Source organism: Anabrus simplex, chromosome 8, assembly GCF_040414725.1.
Source record: "Anabrus simplex isolate iqAnaSimp1 chromosome 8, ASM4041472v1, whole genome shotgun sequence".
NCBI classification, from domain to species: domain Eukaryota; kingdom Metazoa; phylum Arthropoda; class Insecta; order Orthoptera; family Tettigoniidae; genus Anabrus; species Anabrus simplex.
Genome location: NC_090272.1, coordinates 44,055,090 through 44,071,817, shown reverse-complemented (window position 1 = coordinate 44,071,817; position 16,728 = coordinate 44,055,090). Strand labels below are relative to the sequence as shown.

The 16,728-nt window shown below is 39.4% G+C and overlaps 1 protein-coding gene across 3 annotated transcripts in view; it reads left to right on the top strand.

The window, feature by feature from the left end:
• Positions 1–16,066, top strand: part of LOC136879111 (nucleoside diphosphate kinase homolog 5) — a 45,827-nt gene extending 29,761 nt beyond the window's left edge. For all 3 annotated transcript variants that reach the window (XM_067152857.2, XM_067152856.2, XM_067152855.2), the window contains exons 3-4: positions 1,724–2,036; positions 15,770–16,066. In XM_067152857.2, the coding sequence (XP_067008958.1) occupies positions 1,724–2,036; positions 15,770–15,969 (513 nt within the window). In that variant the 3' untranslated portion in view covers positions 15,970–16,066. The remainder of the gene's footprint in view (positions 1–1,723; positions 2,037–15,769) is intronic.
• Positions 16,067–16,728: the final 662 nt, after the last annotated feature.

Genomic DNA, 16,728 nt, shown 5'->3' with positions numbered 1-16,728 from the left:
CACTTCCCAAAGGTAGCTCATGCTGGATCGTGCAACCGGAACGGCCCGCAAAATTAATGACTAATGAGTCACAGGAGTTACCTTCCGATTAATCTAAACCAATCAAATTACATTTATTTATTAGATGCTGATGGTCTTGTCCTTGAAACCTGCTAGAAGCTTGCATCTTGTGCAAGTCCCAGTAAAATTGACACGTGCGGTACAGTGCGTCCCATAAGTTTAGTCGCTAATAAAATTTCATAAAATTTTAAATGATCCAAAATTTTCTTGAAGGACAAATATATAAACTCTTGCAGCACACGTCACAGATTTGATAAAGTATCAGTTGTAGCATGCAGCTATCTTAATGTCAAAATACGTTTGTTTACAACATTTTCAGAAAGGTATTGTAAAAGACCAAATTATGTATCCAATGCGCTGCAGTGTGGGTTCTGAGTGAAGGTCAGGTAGTGTTAAATACAACTGCAATAATTGTGTTGTACCTAGAGTGTGTAGGTGAACAGGCCCTTGTTTTCAAAATATTTCTGAGCGCTATTGTGTGTAGAAAACAATTAAAGAGCTGCATGTTCATTGCACATATTTAAAATGAATAGCACTCTAATTGTGGATACCATGTTGAGATCACATGTTAGTATTCATTGTGTACAACAGTAAGGATTCAATCAAGTTCCTAGTGTGTTTATGTCTTCCTGTAAACACGTACCATAAAACCAATTTCAACATTGGTAGATATAAAGTTTTCCTAATAAGAGACAAAATAATCTATCTGTATTTGTTAACGATGCCTAGTGCTAAATATCTCCTTTCGTGCACTTAGCAGAATTTCTTACGTTCATTATTATTTATTCCAATGGAAAAACACATTTTACATATTAACCAATATTGATGTAAAGTTTTAGGTGGCACAGAAACAAGAACTGTTCTGTTGATCTAACAGGACATAGGACATTCGTCCTCTTCCTTTCTGTATGACAGCCGCATTAGGCACTGTGTTGATGTTTCAACTTCGTCAACGCAATCTTCTGTAATGCTGTTCCATATAACAAGCCAGGCCCTTGCTGTAAATGTAGCTTGACCCAGGAACAGGGTCTGATATGAGAGACAGAGGAGCTAGTCAGGAAAGCCAAGCAAGGAGTCCAATATCGGCAGACCATGGGTTTAGGTTTAGTATAATCTACTAACAATAAAATGTCACTTCCTGTTTAATATTTCCAATGTTCACATGTAATGTATTCACTGTAGCTGTCAAACCTGCATCATTGCCCTAATGTGAAAGAACAACAGTGGACCAAGTTAGTGTTAAATTTCACTTTTTATAATTGTATACCTCTCTTGGATTGGTTCTGGCCAGGGAAAAATAAAGCTTCCACCGAAGTGTCAGCCTTATTTATGGCTCTGATGGATGGAAGCTGCTCAGGAATTAGTGCTGCTGAGTACTTTCAGAGCACGACTCGCGTGTCTAGGTGTTATGAAACGTGCTACATGACGCTGCAATACCACTTTCTGGCCCAGGGACAAAATCATTGGAAATTTCCTCACTGCTCATTATGTCTTGTATGCTCCGTTATGGCACTGCCATTGGTTCTCACAGTTTTCCTGTAATCGTATAACCTTTGGTGGTTCTTTTTGATGATCCAATCAGCCTCCAGACTGAACACTTAACAGTCATACACCAATTATGTTAATGATAGATAAAGTGAATATCGTTGTTTGTTTGTTACAGACGAGAAAGGTTTTTCTGACGCCTGAACAAGTCAGCGAGCTGTATGCCGATCATTATGGACAGTTGTACTTCCCGCTCTTGGTGACCCACATGTCCAGTGGCCCCATATATGCTTTGTGCCTAGCCAAGAAGAATGCCATTGAGGACTGGAAAAGAATTATGGGGCCCAAGAGCCCAAAGGAGGCCATCATTGAATATCCCGAGTGTTTGCGAGCCAAATACGGTGATCTGCATGAAGACATTATGAACGCAGTGCATGGCAGTGATTGTGCAAGGTCAGCAGAACGAGAGATACATTTCTTCTTTCCCGAGAGTAAGTCCATGATTTCTTGTAATACAGGGTACTTCATGAATAGTTACTGCCGCTTACGGAGCTAATTTCTGAACACATTTTGAGCAAAAAATGTCAAATAAACCTGTATGCTATTCTCAGTACTTACAAGGGAAGGCTGCAGCGACTGCCCAAGGGTTTGGACCATTGGCCCTTTAAATTTAACATCCTGTGTACCTGTTGGCAGTTTGCTTGCGAGCATCTGCACCTCCCACTTGTCTAGTGGTCAGCATCCCTGGATTACACACAGGCACCTCAGCTTTTTTATTTTCTTCTTCCCTTTTCATTTATCTTTTACCTGTTTTTTCTTCATTCATACAGGCTAGGAAATCATGAACTCGTGCCGCTCATGGCTTGATAAATCTTTGCTTTCTGTTACTTTTATAGCCACTTCTGCAGTTATGATATGAGTAAGACTGTTTTTAAGTTTTTATCCAAAAAATTAGTTAAAATAGAATAGAGCATTCTTGCTAGGAATTGTTTTGAGAAAGTTTTATTTACAATGTTAATTATACAAGTTGATGCTACACCTACAGTAAAGAGATATGTACCTGAGGGTTTGTGCCATTTTATTAATCACTTTCATCTATCGTAGGTTAAATCAGTACGGGATTGTAAGATATAGCATACCTTTATCTTCAGATAAATATGTACCGGGTGGTACACCCCCACGCCGCTAATTCAAACCTTGCGCCAGTTGAAACTCCTCTACTGGAGGAAGTCTGAACTTTATCTACTGTGTTAATTTTCAAGTTTCTCAGAAGATGTCACTACTTGGAAATTTTGAAGTTTCTGAACTGGGTCGTTTTCGATGTATTTTTGTTTTGCCTGTAGTAAGAAGTGTGGACATTCTCTTCCAGATGGCACTACTGAAGAACTGCAATTGTGCACCCTAGTGCAAAGTGAAAGAACTATGTTTTTGGAGAAATTTTGAATTCATAAGTTTGTTCTTTGTTAAATTTCTTTCAGTTATTGTTTAAGTTGTCAATATTAACCCTTTCTTTCTGCCAGTTTTGAAACTGGCCAATCTTAATTTTCTGTAATTAATTTTCCACCAATAAGGTGTTTCTTCCTCATCTAGTGTAGGGGTTTTCGTCGTTAACCAATAAAAGTTTTGTGGGAGGGTGTTCTCATTCCTGAAACGCCTCGAACTTTCCACGAGGGTATATAAACTGCTGATTTTCGGGTCTCCGGGCCACTTCAGTAACATTTATCAGTGCGTAAAGTACGTAGCAGGGGGCAGGAAGCGCCTCTTTCTTCGGGCAGCAGTTCAGCCACCAGGTAATGGCCATTTAATAACTTCTTTTCTTGTCAGCTCAGCAGTTTAACTCTCGGGGCAGGTCCGAAGCCTTTCCACCATGTAACTTTTCCCTAAAATGTAAAGACACTTAGTATCTATTCTATCTTTTAAACTACATATTGGGATAGAGAGTGCTTAACCCTCTCGAGCTCCCACTCATATTGCATTGAGGTGAACTTATTTTCACAACCGTTTCTTCCTTAACGTAATGTAAATTGTTTCCTTCTAAAAGTCACCTCTTTAGTATGGGATTAGCCCTTGCAGTAACGGCCTAGTGCCAAGTAGGTTTTATATAAAGTGTATTAGGAGTGCAAGAACGCCTCCTCTCAAGTTGGTATTTTAGAGGCCATGTAATTTACCTGTTTCTTTACTTAATAGGCCTCAGTAGGTTGGGTATTTTTACCCCTGTTTTCATGTCCTTGGAGGACAACTTGAATGTGGAGTTTGGTGTGGCCTTTGATAGGCTTAAATTTTGAGAGCGAGTTGCTCTTTCTTGAAAACTGAGTTGTTGTATGCCTCGAGGAGGCTTTACCGTGTAAAGAGGAGCAAGTGCTCCTAGGCATGATTGGGGTCTTCTGCCCCTTTGTTGAATTCTGTATATCGTAAGGTTGGGCTTATAGCTCAAGAATTGTGTGTCTGGCTCTCAGAGCCCAAATCCTGTAATCACTGTAATTGTACATTTTCGAATTGTGTTTCGGCTACTGAGTACCTGTTCTATTTGTTATTTCTTAATCTTGAAAAGAAAATATAACCTTGTTAAATTTTATCTTAACTTTAATTTCGTATTTTGAGACCTGTTCACCCCCGCACCTTCTTTCACCTCTGCACATCCACTATACTCCGTAACAAAATATATTATGAATTACACATTCATTTCAATGTAGACATATTTCTGTTTTTGTAAATAGTCAAATATTATACCACATATTTTGTAGTAAAAGTAAATAGCCAACTCATCATTGAATATCAGTGTTCTTCAAGTCAATTAAAGAAAGAGGAAAAAATGAGGGACTGGCACTCCTTGAAGCCCTGACGCCTGCCTAGAAGTCAGGGACGGTGCACTCTAGACCATCAGTGCTACAAATACTTGCACCAAAAATGCAAACATATATTGCAGGCTGTTAAAATTTAAGGTCCATTTTTGGTTAAATAAGGGCCTATGGTACAAACATTCAGACACTCCCTTGTTTATTTTTGTTGTGGATCGACCTCCAAAAACTTTAATGAAATAGGCTGTCACCATTTCCTGTTAGATGGTTACAATAATTTGAAAATATTGTTTGTAAAACACATTTATCTTTAGTTTCTGTCGTTTGTATGTTAAGATAAGTGAACTCTTCACAAATAAACCTTCATTTAATTGGTTCATGTTCTGAAGCTCAACATGTGTTTTGATTTCCATCAGAAATATAAGCTTAGGGCAAAAGTCATGGCAACTATTTCTTTTTTGCACCGATGTGGGATCTACCAAACAAATGGAAATATGCAGATGGGTAAGGTGCTGTGAAATGTATGAATAATGTTGTGTAGGGTGTAAATCAAGGAAACTGTCAGTCATAAAATTCTCGTGCTACGTAATGTTTATTCTTAGAGAGTACAGTAACCTTTATAGTAAATCCTCAAAATAGCCCCCTAGATCGTCTACAGCACATTGCCAGCATTGTTGGAAATTTACAAGTAACTAATCTCATTTTGTTCCATATTGAAGATAATAATAAGTAAAATTCTTTCAAGAATAAATTTACTGTGTCCACCTATTCAATACAATTATATTCTGCAGTGATTAAATCCTACATGAATTACAAACACTAATTAGGAACATGTTTCGCCCTAGTTTTGGGCATCTTCAGCCTACTAATAAACTTAAGGTCGAGTCTTAAATCTGTTGAACATTAGAACTTAAAACTAAATACAATGGTCTTATGCTAAAAAAGTTTTTTTTACAAAAGTTGTGCTTTAAGTGATATTTGCATAGTTTACAATGTGTACAAGGAAGCAATTGATATTATCTTACAATGACTAGAAATTGTTAAAAGCGTAAACTGGAAACTTCTCCTACTGTATGGATGAAAGTTTATGCAAATGTGTTCACATTGACTAGAAATTGATCACAGCATAAATTGGAACTTCTCCAGCTGTATGGTTGAAACATTAGGCTGAAGGTTTATACAGTTGTGTTTGTTCAAAGGTAGTTATGGTCGCCTGTGTCGTAAGTATACTGTTACAAAACGGGAACTGTAGTATAATACTGATCTTGTTGGGTTTGAATATTCCTTTAGAAAGAAGCATGGTTGGATGGTAATATTTTATAGGTTAAAACATGTATGTTGGAACATATTGTTAACATCATTCATTAGTTAGGTGTTCATCTGAAAAATGTTTTCTGGAATTTTGTGCCATTCTTGTTGGTGCATTGTTCAACCTTGGGAGGATTTATGAGTATTGTCTGTAACTGAATAAGAGAAAAGGGAATTTAGAATGATGAATGTAGAGCCCATATAATAATTGTAAAGATGAAAGTGTTATACCCCATAAAAGTGGACAAACTTACTTGTCCAGTCAGATGTTAGCTGGATCCACTTGTTCCGGTTGTGTCTGAACAACTAACCTTGTTACTTCTAGTGAAGTATTGATGCGGTGTCGGAGGGGTGGAGCGTAGAGGGGAAAGGGGAGTGAGTTTTAACTTGTGCGTCTGTGTTATTGCCAGAGAGGCGTTACTCGAATTGGATTGGGCGGGCCCAGCATTAGGCGTGGCAATTGAAGCCCATGCGTGTTGTGACTGGAACATTCTGGAGACTTTATTCTGATTTACAGTCTGGATTAACCTTAGAGTTGCCTCATATAATGGATTTTTGTTGTCAATGATGTCGTTAAGATTATTGTTTTTATTATAAGTTTGTTCCAAATAAATGTACAAGTCTTCCGTCTCGCTTAATAACTTCCCCTTACCTAGGCTTCTAACGATTGTCAAATCTTTCTGTATTGAGGTGAATTTATGTCCCGTTTAACTCATATGCTGGCTCATGGTTGAATACTTGTTACGACGGCTATCCGGAAAGTAGTACCCGTTAGCGCCTCATGAAGTGCTGACGACTCGGGTAGCCGCTGGGCAAGGTCAGATTGCGTCAGTGGCTTGTCTGCCTGCTCTGTGTGAGGTTGCATGACGCTAGCATTGCCTGTGTTGTGTCTGTGATCATTTAAAATGAGAACAAATTGAGAACCCTGCCAGTTGTGAAGTGAGGGCCGTGATTAAATTTCTTAATGCACGAAACGTTCGACCTTGTGATATTCATTGCCAGTTAACGGAGGTGTATGGAGACAACGTGATGGACGAATCATCTGTTCGGCGCTGGTGTCGCAACTTCAACCTGGGGAAGGGGAATGCACACGACGAGGAGCATTCAGGGAGACCATCTGTCATTACAGACCAACTGCTGAGCGCAGTAGACGAATGCATGAGGAACGATCGGTGTGTCACAATTGATGAACTCTATGAACATTTTCCTAATGTGTCTCGAACAATTGTTATGAAATTGTCAAAGACCATCTGTATTAAAAAATCTGTGCAAGGTGCGTCCCTCGCATGCTTACAGAGGAGCACAAAACCAAGCGTATGGCTGCAGCAGTGACGTTTCTGGGACGTTATTCCGATGAAGGAGACTCTTTCCTGACTCGCATCATTACTGGGGACGAAACTTGGGTTTGTTATGCATCACCTGAGAGTAAATGACAGTCAATGGAGTGGCATCATGCTCATTCACCAACCAAACCAAAAAAATTCAAGACAGTTCTGTCCACCAGGAAACTCATGGCAACCGTTTTCTACGTTAGCCGAGGTGTACTGCTCATTGATTTTATGGCCTGTGGAGACACAATTAATGCTAATGCGTATTGTGAAACATTAAAGAAATTACGGCGGGCAATACAAAATCGATGGCGAGGTCTATTGTCTACAGGCATCATTCTCCTTCATGACATGCCAGGCCTCATGCATCTGTGATAACACAACAACTTTTGCAGCAATTCAAGTGGGAAACCTTCAACCATCCCCCGTATATCCCAGACTTGGCCCCTTCGGATTTTCATCTCTTTACGAAGCTTAAAGACTTTCTGGCGGGAAAAAGATTTGACAGCGATGAAGAACTTAAACGAGCCGTGAATACATATCTCAATACGCTGGCGGCGGAGGACTATGACGCTGGAATACAAGAACTCGTCCCACGTTATGACAAATGCCTAAATTTGCTTGGAGATTATGTGGAGAAGTAGTGTAACGTATGCTCTTTCCAATAAAAATGTGTATATTTGTTAATATTTACTCCTGTGTCTTTATTGCGCAAATGGCTACCACTTTCCGGATGGCCTTCATATGTTTGGAAAGATTGTAATGTTCCAGATACCTTGTGTAAAGGCTCCTCCCTGTTTGACCAAGATACGTGAATCCACACTGTGTGCATTTTCAACGAACAAGATCAACAAAGACTTTTCAACATGAACCCCAGTATCCCTACCGCCAGACCTTTGCCGAAGATTCATAAGAAGGACACCCCAATGCGTCCCATTATAAATTGTAGGAGTAGCCCTACCTATAAAGTATCAAAATTCATTCATAGGTTTTTAAGAAAGCATTATGTTGTCAACAATAAATCCTCCTTAAGAAATTCAATTAATTTTTGTGAAATATTGAAGAAATTTGAGCTGCAACCCAACCATATTTTATGTTCTTACGATGTCATAAACATGTTTCCAGCATTCCTACTAAAGAAACCATTAAAATTATCCATGACAACATCAATAAACACAGCGGCCTTAGTAAAATGGAAATTGAAGAATTCATGAATATATTGAATTTTGTTCTAAACAATAATTACTTCTCCTTTAATGGAATATATTATCAGCAGAAAGGCCAAGCTATGGGAGACCCTCTTTCTGGCATTCCAGCAGATATTTACATGGATTCGATAGAACATACAAAAATTATTTCACAAATAATTGGTATTTGTCGATGGCTAAGATTTGTTGACGATACTTTCGTGATCATCAATAAGGACATTACTAATAGTGATGATATATTAGTTTCACTAAACAAAATAGATTCTAATATATTTACCAAAGAGGATGAGGTCAATAATTCTTTAAATTTTTTAGATTTAACAGTTACACGCTTGAATAACACTTTTGAATTTCAAATTTTCAGGAAACCTACTCATTCACCTATAACTATTAGAGATTCATCCTTGCATTCTAAGACCCAAAAACTAGCTGCCTATCATAATCTAATATATAGGGCACTAAAAATTCCTCTTTCGCCTAAAAGTTTGGAAATAGAGCTGAATTACATTAGACAGTTAGCTCAGTTCAGTGGCTTTAAAATAAATATAATCAATTGGTTAATTAATAAGATCAAAATTAGGCTATCTTCCAACCTAGTTCCAGAGAAATCAAACAAAAATAGCTATGCCACATTTACATATAACAGCCCGGCTATTCATCAGATCACTAATGTTTAAAAAAAAACACAATGTCAACATAGTCTTCAGGACAGTAAATAACAACCAGAACATATTCCTCAACCACAATAAGGTCAATAATAATAACAACGTTTACTCAAGATCTGGTGTTTATAGGTTAAAATGCACACAGTGTCGATTAACGTATCTTGGTCAAACGGGGAGGAGCTTTTACACAAGGTATCTGGAACATTACAACGCTTCCAAATATAACAAGTATTCAGCCATGAGCCAGCATATGAGTGAAACAGGACATAAATTCACCTCAATAGAGAAAGATTTGACGATCGTTAGAAGCCTAGGTAAGGGGAAGTTATTAAGCGAGGCGAAAAACTTGTACACTTATTTGGAACAAATTTATAATAAAAACAATAATCTTAACAACGTCATTGACAACAAAAATCCATTATATGAGGCAACTCCAAGGTTAAACCAGGCTGTAAATCAGAATGAAGTCCCCAGGATGTTCCAGTCACAACACGCATGTGCTCCAATTGCCACGCCTAATGCTGGGCCCGCCCAATCAAATTCAAGTAATGCCTCTCTGGCAATAACACAGGCACACAAGTTAAAACTCACTCCCCTTTCCCCTCTACGCTCCACCCCTCCGATACCGCATCAATACTTCACTAGAAGTAATAAGGTTAGTCGTTCAGACACAACCGGAACAAGTAGATCCAGCTAACATCTGACTGGACAAGTAAGTTCGTCCACTTTTATGGGGTATAACACTTTCATCTTTACAATTATTATATGGGCTCTACATTCATCATTCTAAATTCCCTTTTCTCTTATTCAGTTACAGACAATACCCATAAATCCTCCCAAGGTTGAACAATGCACCAACAGGAACATTAATCCGATAAGAATGGCACAAAATTCCAGAAAACATTTTTCAGATGAACACCTAACTAATGAATGATGTTAACAATATGTTCCAACATACACGTTTTAATCTATAAAATATTACCATCCAATCATGCTTTTTTCTAAAGGAATATTCAAACCCAACAAGATCAGCAATATACCACGGTTCCGCTTTTGTAACAGTATACTTACGACGTAGGTGACCATAACCACCTTTGAACGAACATAACTGTATAAACCTTCAACCTAATATTTCAACCATACAGTTGGAGAAGTCCCAATTTACGCTGTGATCAATTTCTAGTCAATGTGAACACATTTGCATAAACTTTCATCCATACAGTAGGAGAAGTTTCCAGTTTACGCTTTTAACAATTTCTAGTCATTGTAAGATAATTTCAATTGCTTCCTTGTACACATTGTAAAACTATGTAAATATCACTTAAAGCACAACTTTTGTAAAAAAAAAAATTAGCATAAGACCATTGTATTTAGTTTTAAATTCTAATGTTTAATTGATTTAAGACTTGACCTTTAGATTATCATTAGGCTGAAGATCCAAAACTAGGGCGAAACATGTTCCTAATTAGTGTTTGTAATTCATGTAGGATTTAATCACTACAGGATATAATTGTATTGTATTGAAATAATTTTAGTTATTGTTGTAAATGTCAGATACCAGTCACGTCATCATGTATGAATTTTGCAAGCTCATGTTTCACAGCGTTGGCAATGTCCTCTTGTGTCCCAAACCACCTCCCTCGCAATGTTTCTTTCACTTTGGGGATGAAGTTAAAATGGCACGGTGATTGGTCTGGTGAGTATGGTAGGTGTTCAGTGTTTTCTACCCCCAGCACTGAAGTTGCCTCTGCACAGCCTCTACTGCATGCAGTCTGGCGTTGTAATAGAGAAGGATAACTGTCAAACGGTGGCCCCGGGTTTGATTCCCGACCGGGTCAGGGTTTTTTAGTTGTAATGATTAATATCCCTGTCCTGGGGACTGGGTAATATCCCTGTCCTGGGGACTGGGTGTTTGTGATGTCCTTAATCTTTCTTTCCTCACACATACAACATTCCACACTACTGCCATTCCAATTACACGCAGGTTCATAAAATATGGTGCCAGTAGGGGCAAAAGATCCACATGGGTCGACGCCCCGAACAAATAGCATTATTTTTTAAAGAGTTGCCATCTCAAACGAAGTAACATACAATCATGCCTCTGACATCGTAAGCCACAATGACCATCAGCATTCTTGCAACTGTTCAGTACAGAAGGGCATTATTCCCCACAGCTTCTGCAAGCTCTCTACAACATTCATTGGCACTGTGACCCTGGAAAATGGCCAGTTTGATGTATGCACACCGTCCTTGCTTCATCACATCCATTCTGCACAGAGCCTGACTTACTACTGCAGTCTCATTGCCATCTGCGTGGCAGCGGTGGCTTTTCAGGTGAAGTAGGTGAAGTGCCACTTCACCACTTATTTTTACCATAATGAATTACTTAAATTTATTTTTCTTATGACATTTGTTGGTTTTACGGAAAGAAAATGTTTTATTGTACGGCGTTTGGAGCACCTCATCAGCTGATGAGAACCAGGGGAACTCACGAAAGCGCCGGCTGTCGGCCACAGTACGGCGCGTGAGACTAAGTGAAGACGAGAGATTCCGCAGCTTCCTCTACCTCCCAAGTGCTCCTTCCTAGTACTTGGCCTTGGCGGTTGCCATGACAACCGTGACGTCACCCGTGTACTTTCCACATTACATAAAATCAGCTTCATGGTCCATATCGCACTTCAATAGATTCATAACTAAGTATTTATTTATTTTCCACCTAGTCGATACAATGATTGCCTAAGGCAACTTAATGGTTAAAAGTGGTACATGTTTCGTATATTATCAACATCTTCAGCCACATAACACTGTTTAGATGAAAAATACATAAATTGACAAAATAATGCTTTAGAGAAAGTGTCCTCTAAAGCATTATATACGAAACATGTACCACTTTTAACCATTAAGTTGCCTTAGGCAATCATTGTATCAACTAGGTGGAAAATAAATAAATACTTAGTTGTGAATCTACTTTCCACATAGCGGAATGTGCTAGTGAAGTTGTCGGAAGAGCGGAATGTTTCGTCTTCCCTGCGTCATCCTGTGTGCAGTACGAGTACTTGCGCATCGTGGTTCATTCGTAGTGTTGTGCTGTTTTATTTAAATATATATCCTATTTATGACATAGTGTGCATTTTATTATAAACACCATTTTCACGTTGGAGAAACGAAGATCAGAATGAAGTTCTATTTTTGATGGCCCTACTGAATCACTGCAAATTTGTGCTACAAAAGAAGTGAAACATTCCGGTAAATCTTACAATCTTAGTTTCAAACGATCGTGGTTTAAGGAATTTGCATGGTTGTGCTCCTCTCCAGCTCTACAGAAGTTGTTTTGTTGGGCCTGCTTGCCTTTTATCAATAAAAATAATGTTTGGAATAAAGAAGGATTTTCAGCCCTTTTGAACATAACACGTTCTTTACATAAGCACTCAGACTCTGCAGAACATAAAATACGGCAGCTAGATTTCAAGACATTGGAAACAAACCAAAATACGATCTCTGATGTCCTGAAGGAAAATGCCAGACTGTATGTTGTAATTGTACAGTTCAGTGAAAATGTACATTTAAATAGGCTTTTCCTTCAGTTGGTAATTGATGCAGTGCTCTATTTAAGTAAGCAAGAACTAGCTTTTCGTGGTCATGACGAAACATTAAATTTAATAAATCGTGGTCACGTGCTGGACCCTCCGCCAGTCACAGGTACGAGGTACAAGTACAAAACAACCAAAAACAATGTGTAGTTCCTAAATCTTGTCCTCCTCTGTGGTGTAGTGGTTAGTGTGATTAGCTGCCACCACGGAGGCCCAGGTTCGATTCCTGGCTCTGCCACAAAATTTGAAAAGTGGTACGAGGGCTGGAACAGGGTCCACTCAGCTTCGGGAGATCAACTGAGTAGAGGTGGGCTCGATTTCCACCTCAGCCATCCTGGAAGTGGTTTTCCGTGGTTTCCCACTTCTCCTCCAGGCAAATGCCGGGATGGTACCTAACTTAAGGCCACGGCCGCTTCCTTCCCTCTTCCTTGTCTATCCCTTCAAATCTTCCCATCCCCCACCAAGACCCCTGTTCAGCATAGCAGGTGAGGCCGCCTGGGCGAGGTACTGGTAATCCTCCCCAGTTTTATCCCCCAACCCAGAGTCTGAAGCTCCAGGACACTGTCCTTGAGGCAGTAGAGGTGGAATCCCTCGCTGAGTCCCAGGGGAAAACCAACCCTGGAGGGTAAGCAGATTAAGAAAGAAAGAAGTTCCTAAATTCCTAAATCTGTCGCTCGAAACCGAACGGGTAATAGCTCTTCACCATACTTTACAGTCACGAGCCGCCACTGCTGCGTGGTACCTGTTCAACACACTGCCATCTCATGCTGTAAAAAGTTTCAAACTGCCAATTAGTTTGAAACTTTTTACATTCTGTACTCCAATACGGTTATCATAATGAGATTAGTAACATGTAATCTCATGCTGTTTCAATGTGTTATGAGTGTCTTGTTTTCCAAAACATATGACCTTAGTACAGTAGCACCATACAAATGGGTAGTATCCTATCTGTGTGCTGTAACTGAGAATAAGATGTGGAAAAGAGAATTGGTGCCGCACATGCAGCATTTGGACAACTACCCCACCAGGTATTCATGAATAAAGACCAGATCATGAAGACGAAACTCATGGTATACCACACTGTCATCACGGCATTGCTGTATGGTTGTAAAACATGGATCCTTTACTAGCGTGACTTGAAAAAGCTTAAGCGTTTCCACCAGCAAAAATTCTATTCATCCTTAAGATCAAAAAGGAAGACCATATCACCAACATTGCTGTTCTTGAGAAAGCGCATGCCAAGAGCATAGAATCGTCCATCATTGGTCATCGGCTTAGATGGATTGGCGTTGTCCATCGGATGAGTGATACCAGATTTCCACACCAAATCCTGTACGGTGAACTTTGTTCCGGCACCAGACCTCGTGGAGCCCCCATGAGGCACTACGGGGACCAGCTTAACACAATGCTGTCCGCTCACGTATCAATACGTGTTTCCAAGCACGGTGCTCTGCAGCTGATCACGTATGAATATGTGTTTGTGGAAGTCTGTCTTCTGATGCCATCTAACGGTTATTGAGGAACTATTTGGAGATTATCGTTGATGTGCCTAAATGCTAGAAAATCTACGCTTATTTTAGTACTGGTTTTGCCCATTTTAGTGCGTCAGTGGCATTTGTTTTTGCCTTCGAATATCTTCCGTGTACCCATCAATGCTAGTAAAAAAAATGGCAGCGCCGGTAAACAAAAACAGTGGACTGACTCCTGGTGATATTATACATGAATTACACGCTGATAATTTGTCACATGTTTCCCGTGATTGTGAGGAGAGTGAAGATGAATTGTCTAATGATAATTCTAGTCCTAGTGTCATGTATTTATGTGGAAGTGATGCGTTGAATGACACGTTTATTGCACCATGTTAGCAATGACCTGATGCTTCAGATAGCAAAGATGGTCTAGATGTAAGTACTGTTGGTAATATTCTCCCTATTTCTGGCAGTGAGTGGCCTAACAGGATATTATACCGTTTTTGGAGTCTTTCTCATGGACGCCTGGCGTTAAAATTTCGCCGAGTGAACATGAAAATTGATGTTGTGATGTCAAGTTGTTTATTTGTAACGATTTGTTCGCGTATATGGTGGAGGAATCAAACAGATATCATTACTAGAATGAACCGAAAAATAAAATCTCACCAAATTCTTTAAAGTGGACAGATATAAGAACCTAAAATTATTAAATTATGATACCCTGCAATAACTCCATGTCTCTGCTAAAACCTTCTGGACCAAGCTCGATAGCTGCAGTCGCTTAAGTGCGGCCAGTATCCAGTATTCGGGAGATAGTAGGTTCGAACCCCACTGTCGGCAGCCCTGAAAATGGTTTTCCATGGTTTCCCATTTTCACACCAGGCAAATGCTGGGGCTGTACCTTAATGAGGGCCACGGCCGCTTCCTTCCCACTCCTAGATCTTTCCTGTGCCATTGTCGCCGTAAGACCTATCTGTGTCGGTGCAACGTAAAACAACTAGCAAAAAAAAAAAAAACCTTCCGGCCATAGGGGCCAGTTATACGTCAGATGGGCCGGACAGCAATGTGTTAAGAAAGCTCTTAGTCCACAAACCTGGGACACACTTGCTCAAGACCGTACAATTTGGCACCGTACGATCCCTGCTGCTGTCAATCTGTTTGAAGGGGAACGACGCAGATGTGAAGAGGCCAGGAGGGAAACACGAAAAATCTATGCAGCACAACCATGCCCTCCTCCAACAATTTTGCGCAATCTGTGTGGACGCTTATTTCATGCTAGAATTGGTCTGTTCAACCAATGAAAGTACATCCACAGACAGAAGTGAATTTATTGGAAGAAGTTAAATACTCGGAAACGAGTTTAAGGCAACGATGACAAGTGTGAGGAGAAAAAATAATTGCTATGACTTATACTCCAACTCTCATATGTACTTCTGTAGATAAGCATTTCTGTAAAAAGCAGTTTTAAAAAAATGCGAAACCATGTTGATATGGTGGTGTTGATTATAGCTTTAAGGGAGAGAAGAACTGGGCAACCATTCTCTAAGTGCTTGCTGAGCTCCAGAACTTGAGCAAGTTAAAATAAAGGATTATTTGTGGAGATTTTATTCCATTTGATTTTATCTTTCCAATGAATGGAACTCAAAATAATGTGTTTTAACGTTCAGAGCATTGTAAATCTTCAAGTACTGAGAATAGGACACAATTTCTTATGACATTTTTTGCTCAAAATGCCTTCAGAAATCAGCTCTATAAGCAGTAGTAGCTCCTTATGAATCACCCTGTATACAACTGTTAACATTTTTAATATAACCTAACATGGCCTAATCTAACGTAAGTTCTTTTTTTTTTTTTACAGTGGTCCTAGAGCCACTGCTGACTGGAGAAGCCAGCAAGGATTACTTGGCTGGAAAAGTGAATCCTACATTGCTACAGGGGTTGTCAGTCCTGTGTCAGGTGAAACCTGTGGATCCTGTCATCTGGCTAGCAGACTGGCTTCTCATGAACAACCCCAACAAGCCAAGAACTGACGAGGCAGTGGCTACAACACCCACCTAGTTTATTTCAAGTTCTGTTGCAAAGCATAAAACGAATGTTGGTAATTTCATCTTTCAAAGTTGGTAGAAAAATAAAGATATGTTGCTATGGTGGGTAAGCGTAGTTTTCCGTACAAATATTGAATAAAGTTTCTGTAAAGCTGCTGTTCAGATTTTCTGCTCTTACCGTAACTGAATGGTTTGAAAATTCACAGTTTATAATTCCTTAGGTGTACTTAGAAAGTACCTGTAGACTTATAAGGAACCCTTCCCAATCAATACCCCAGGTACCAAGATGAGCCTCGGTGCACAAGAAGTACAGTTTATTTGAATGTTCCATGCAAAATTACACCTGCACATAATGAATGGATGTGGAGCCCCAAGCTGTAGGAAGATTTGACCATAATAAGTTAAAGACTTAACAAAGTACTGTAATTTATTGTTTTATGAATCACTGCAGTCTTGCAGCTTTGTTACAGCATATATGTGAGCAGGTTAACAGTAAATGGATCTGCATGACAACATGGAATTTCTTTTATGAGTACTACTAGCTGTATTCACCTAATGTTTACATTGTTCCATGTTGGCGATTGACCTGTCTAAAGCATTTGATAGGATGGATCATGGGAGACTACTGGCAGAAATGAGTGCAATTGGACTAGACAAAAGAGTGACTAAATGGGTTATATATATCTAGAAAATAGATCTCAGAAAATTAGAGTAGGCGAAGCTTTATCTGACCCTGTAATAATTAAGTGGGGAATTCCTCAAGGCAGTATTA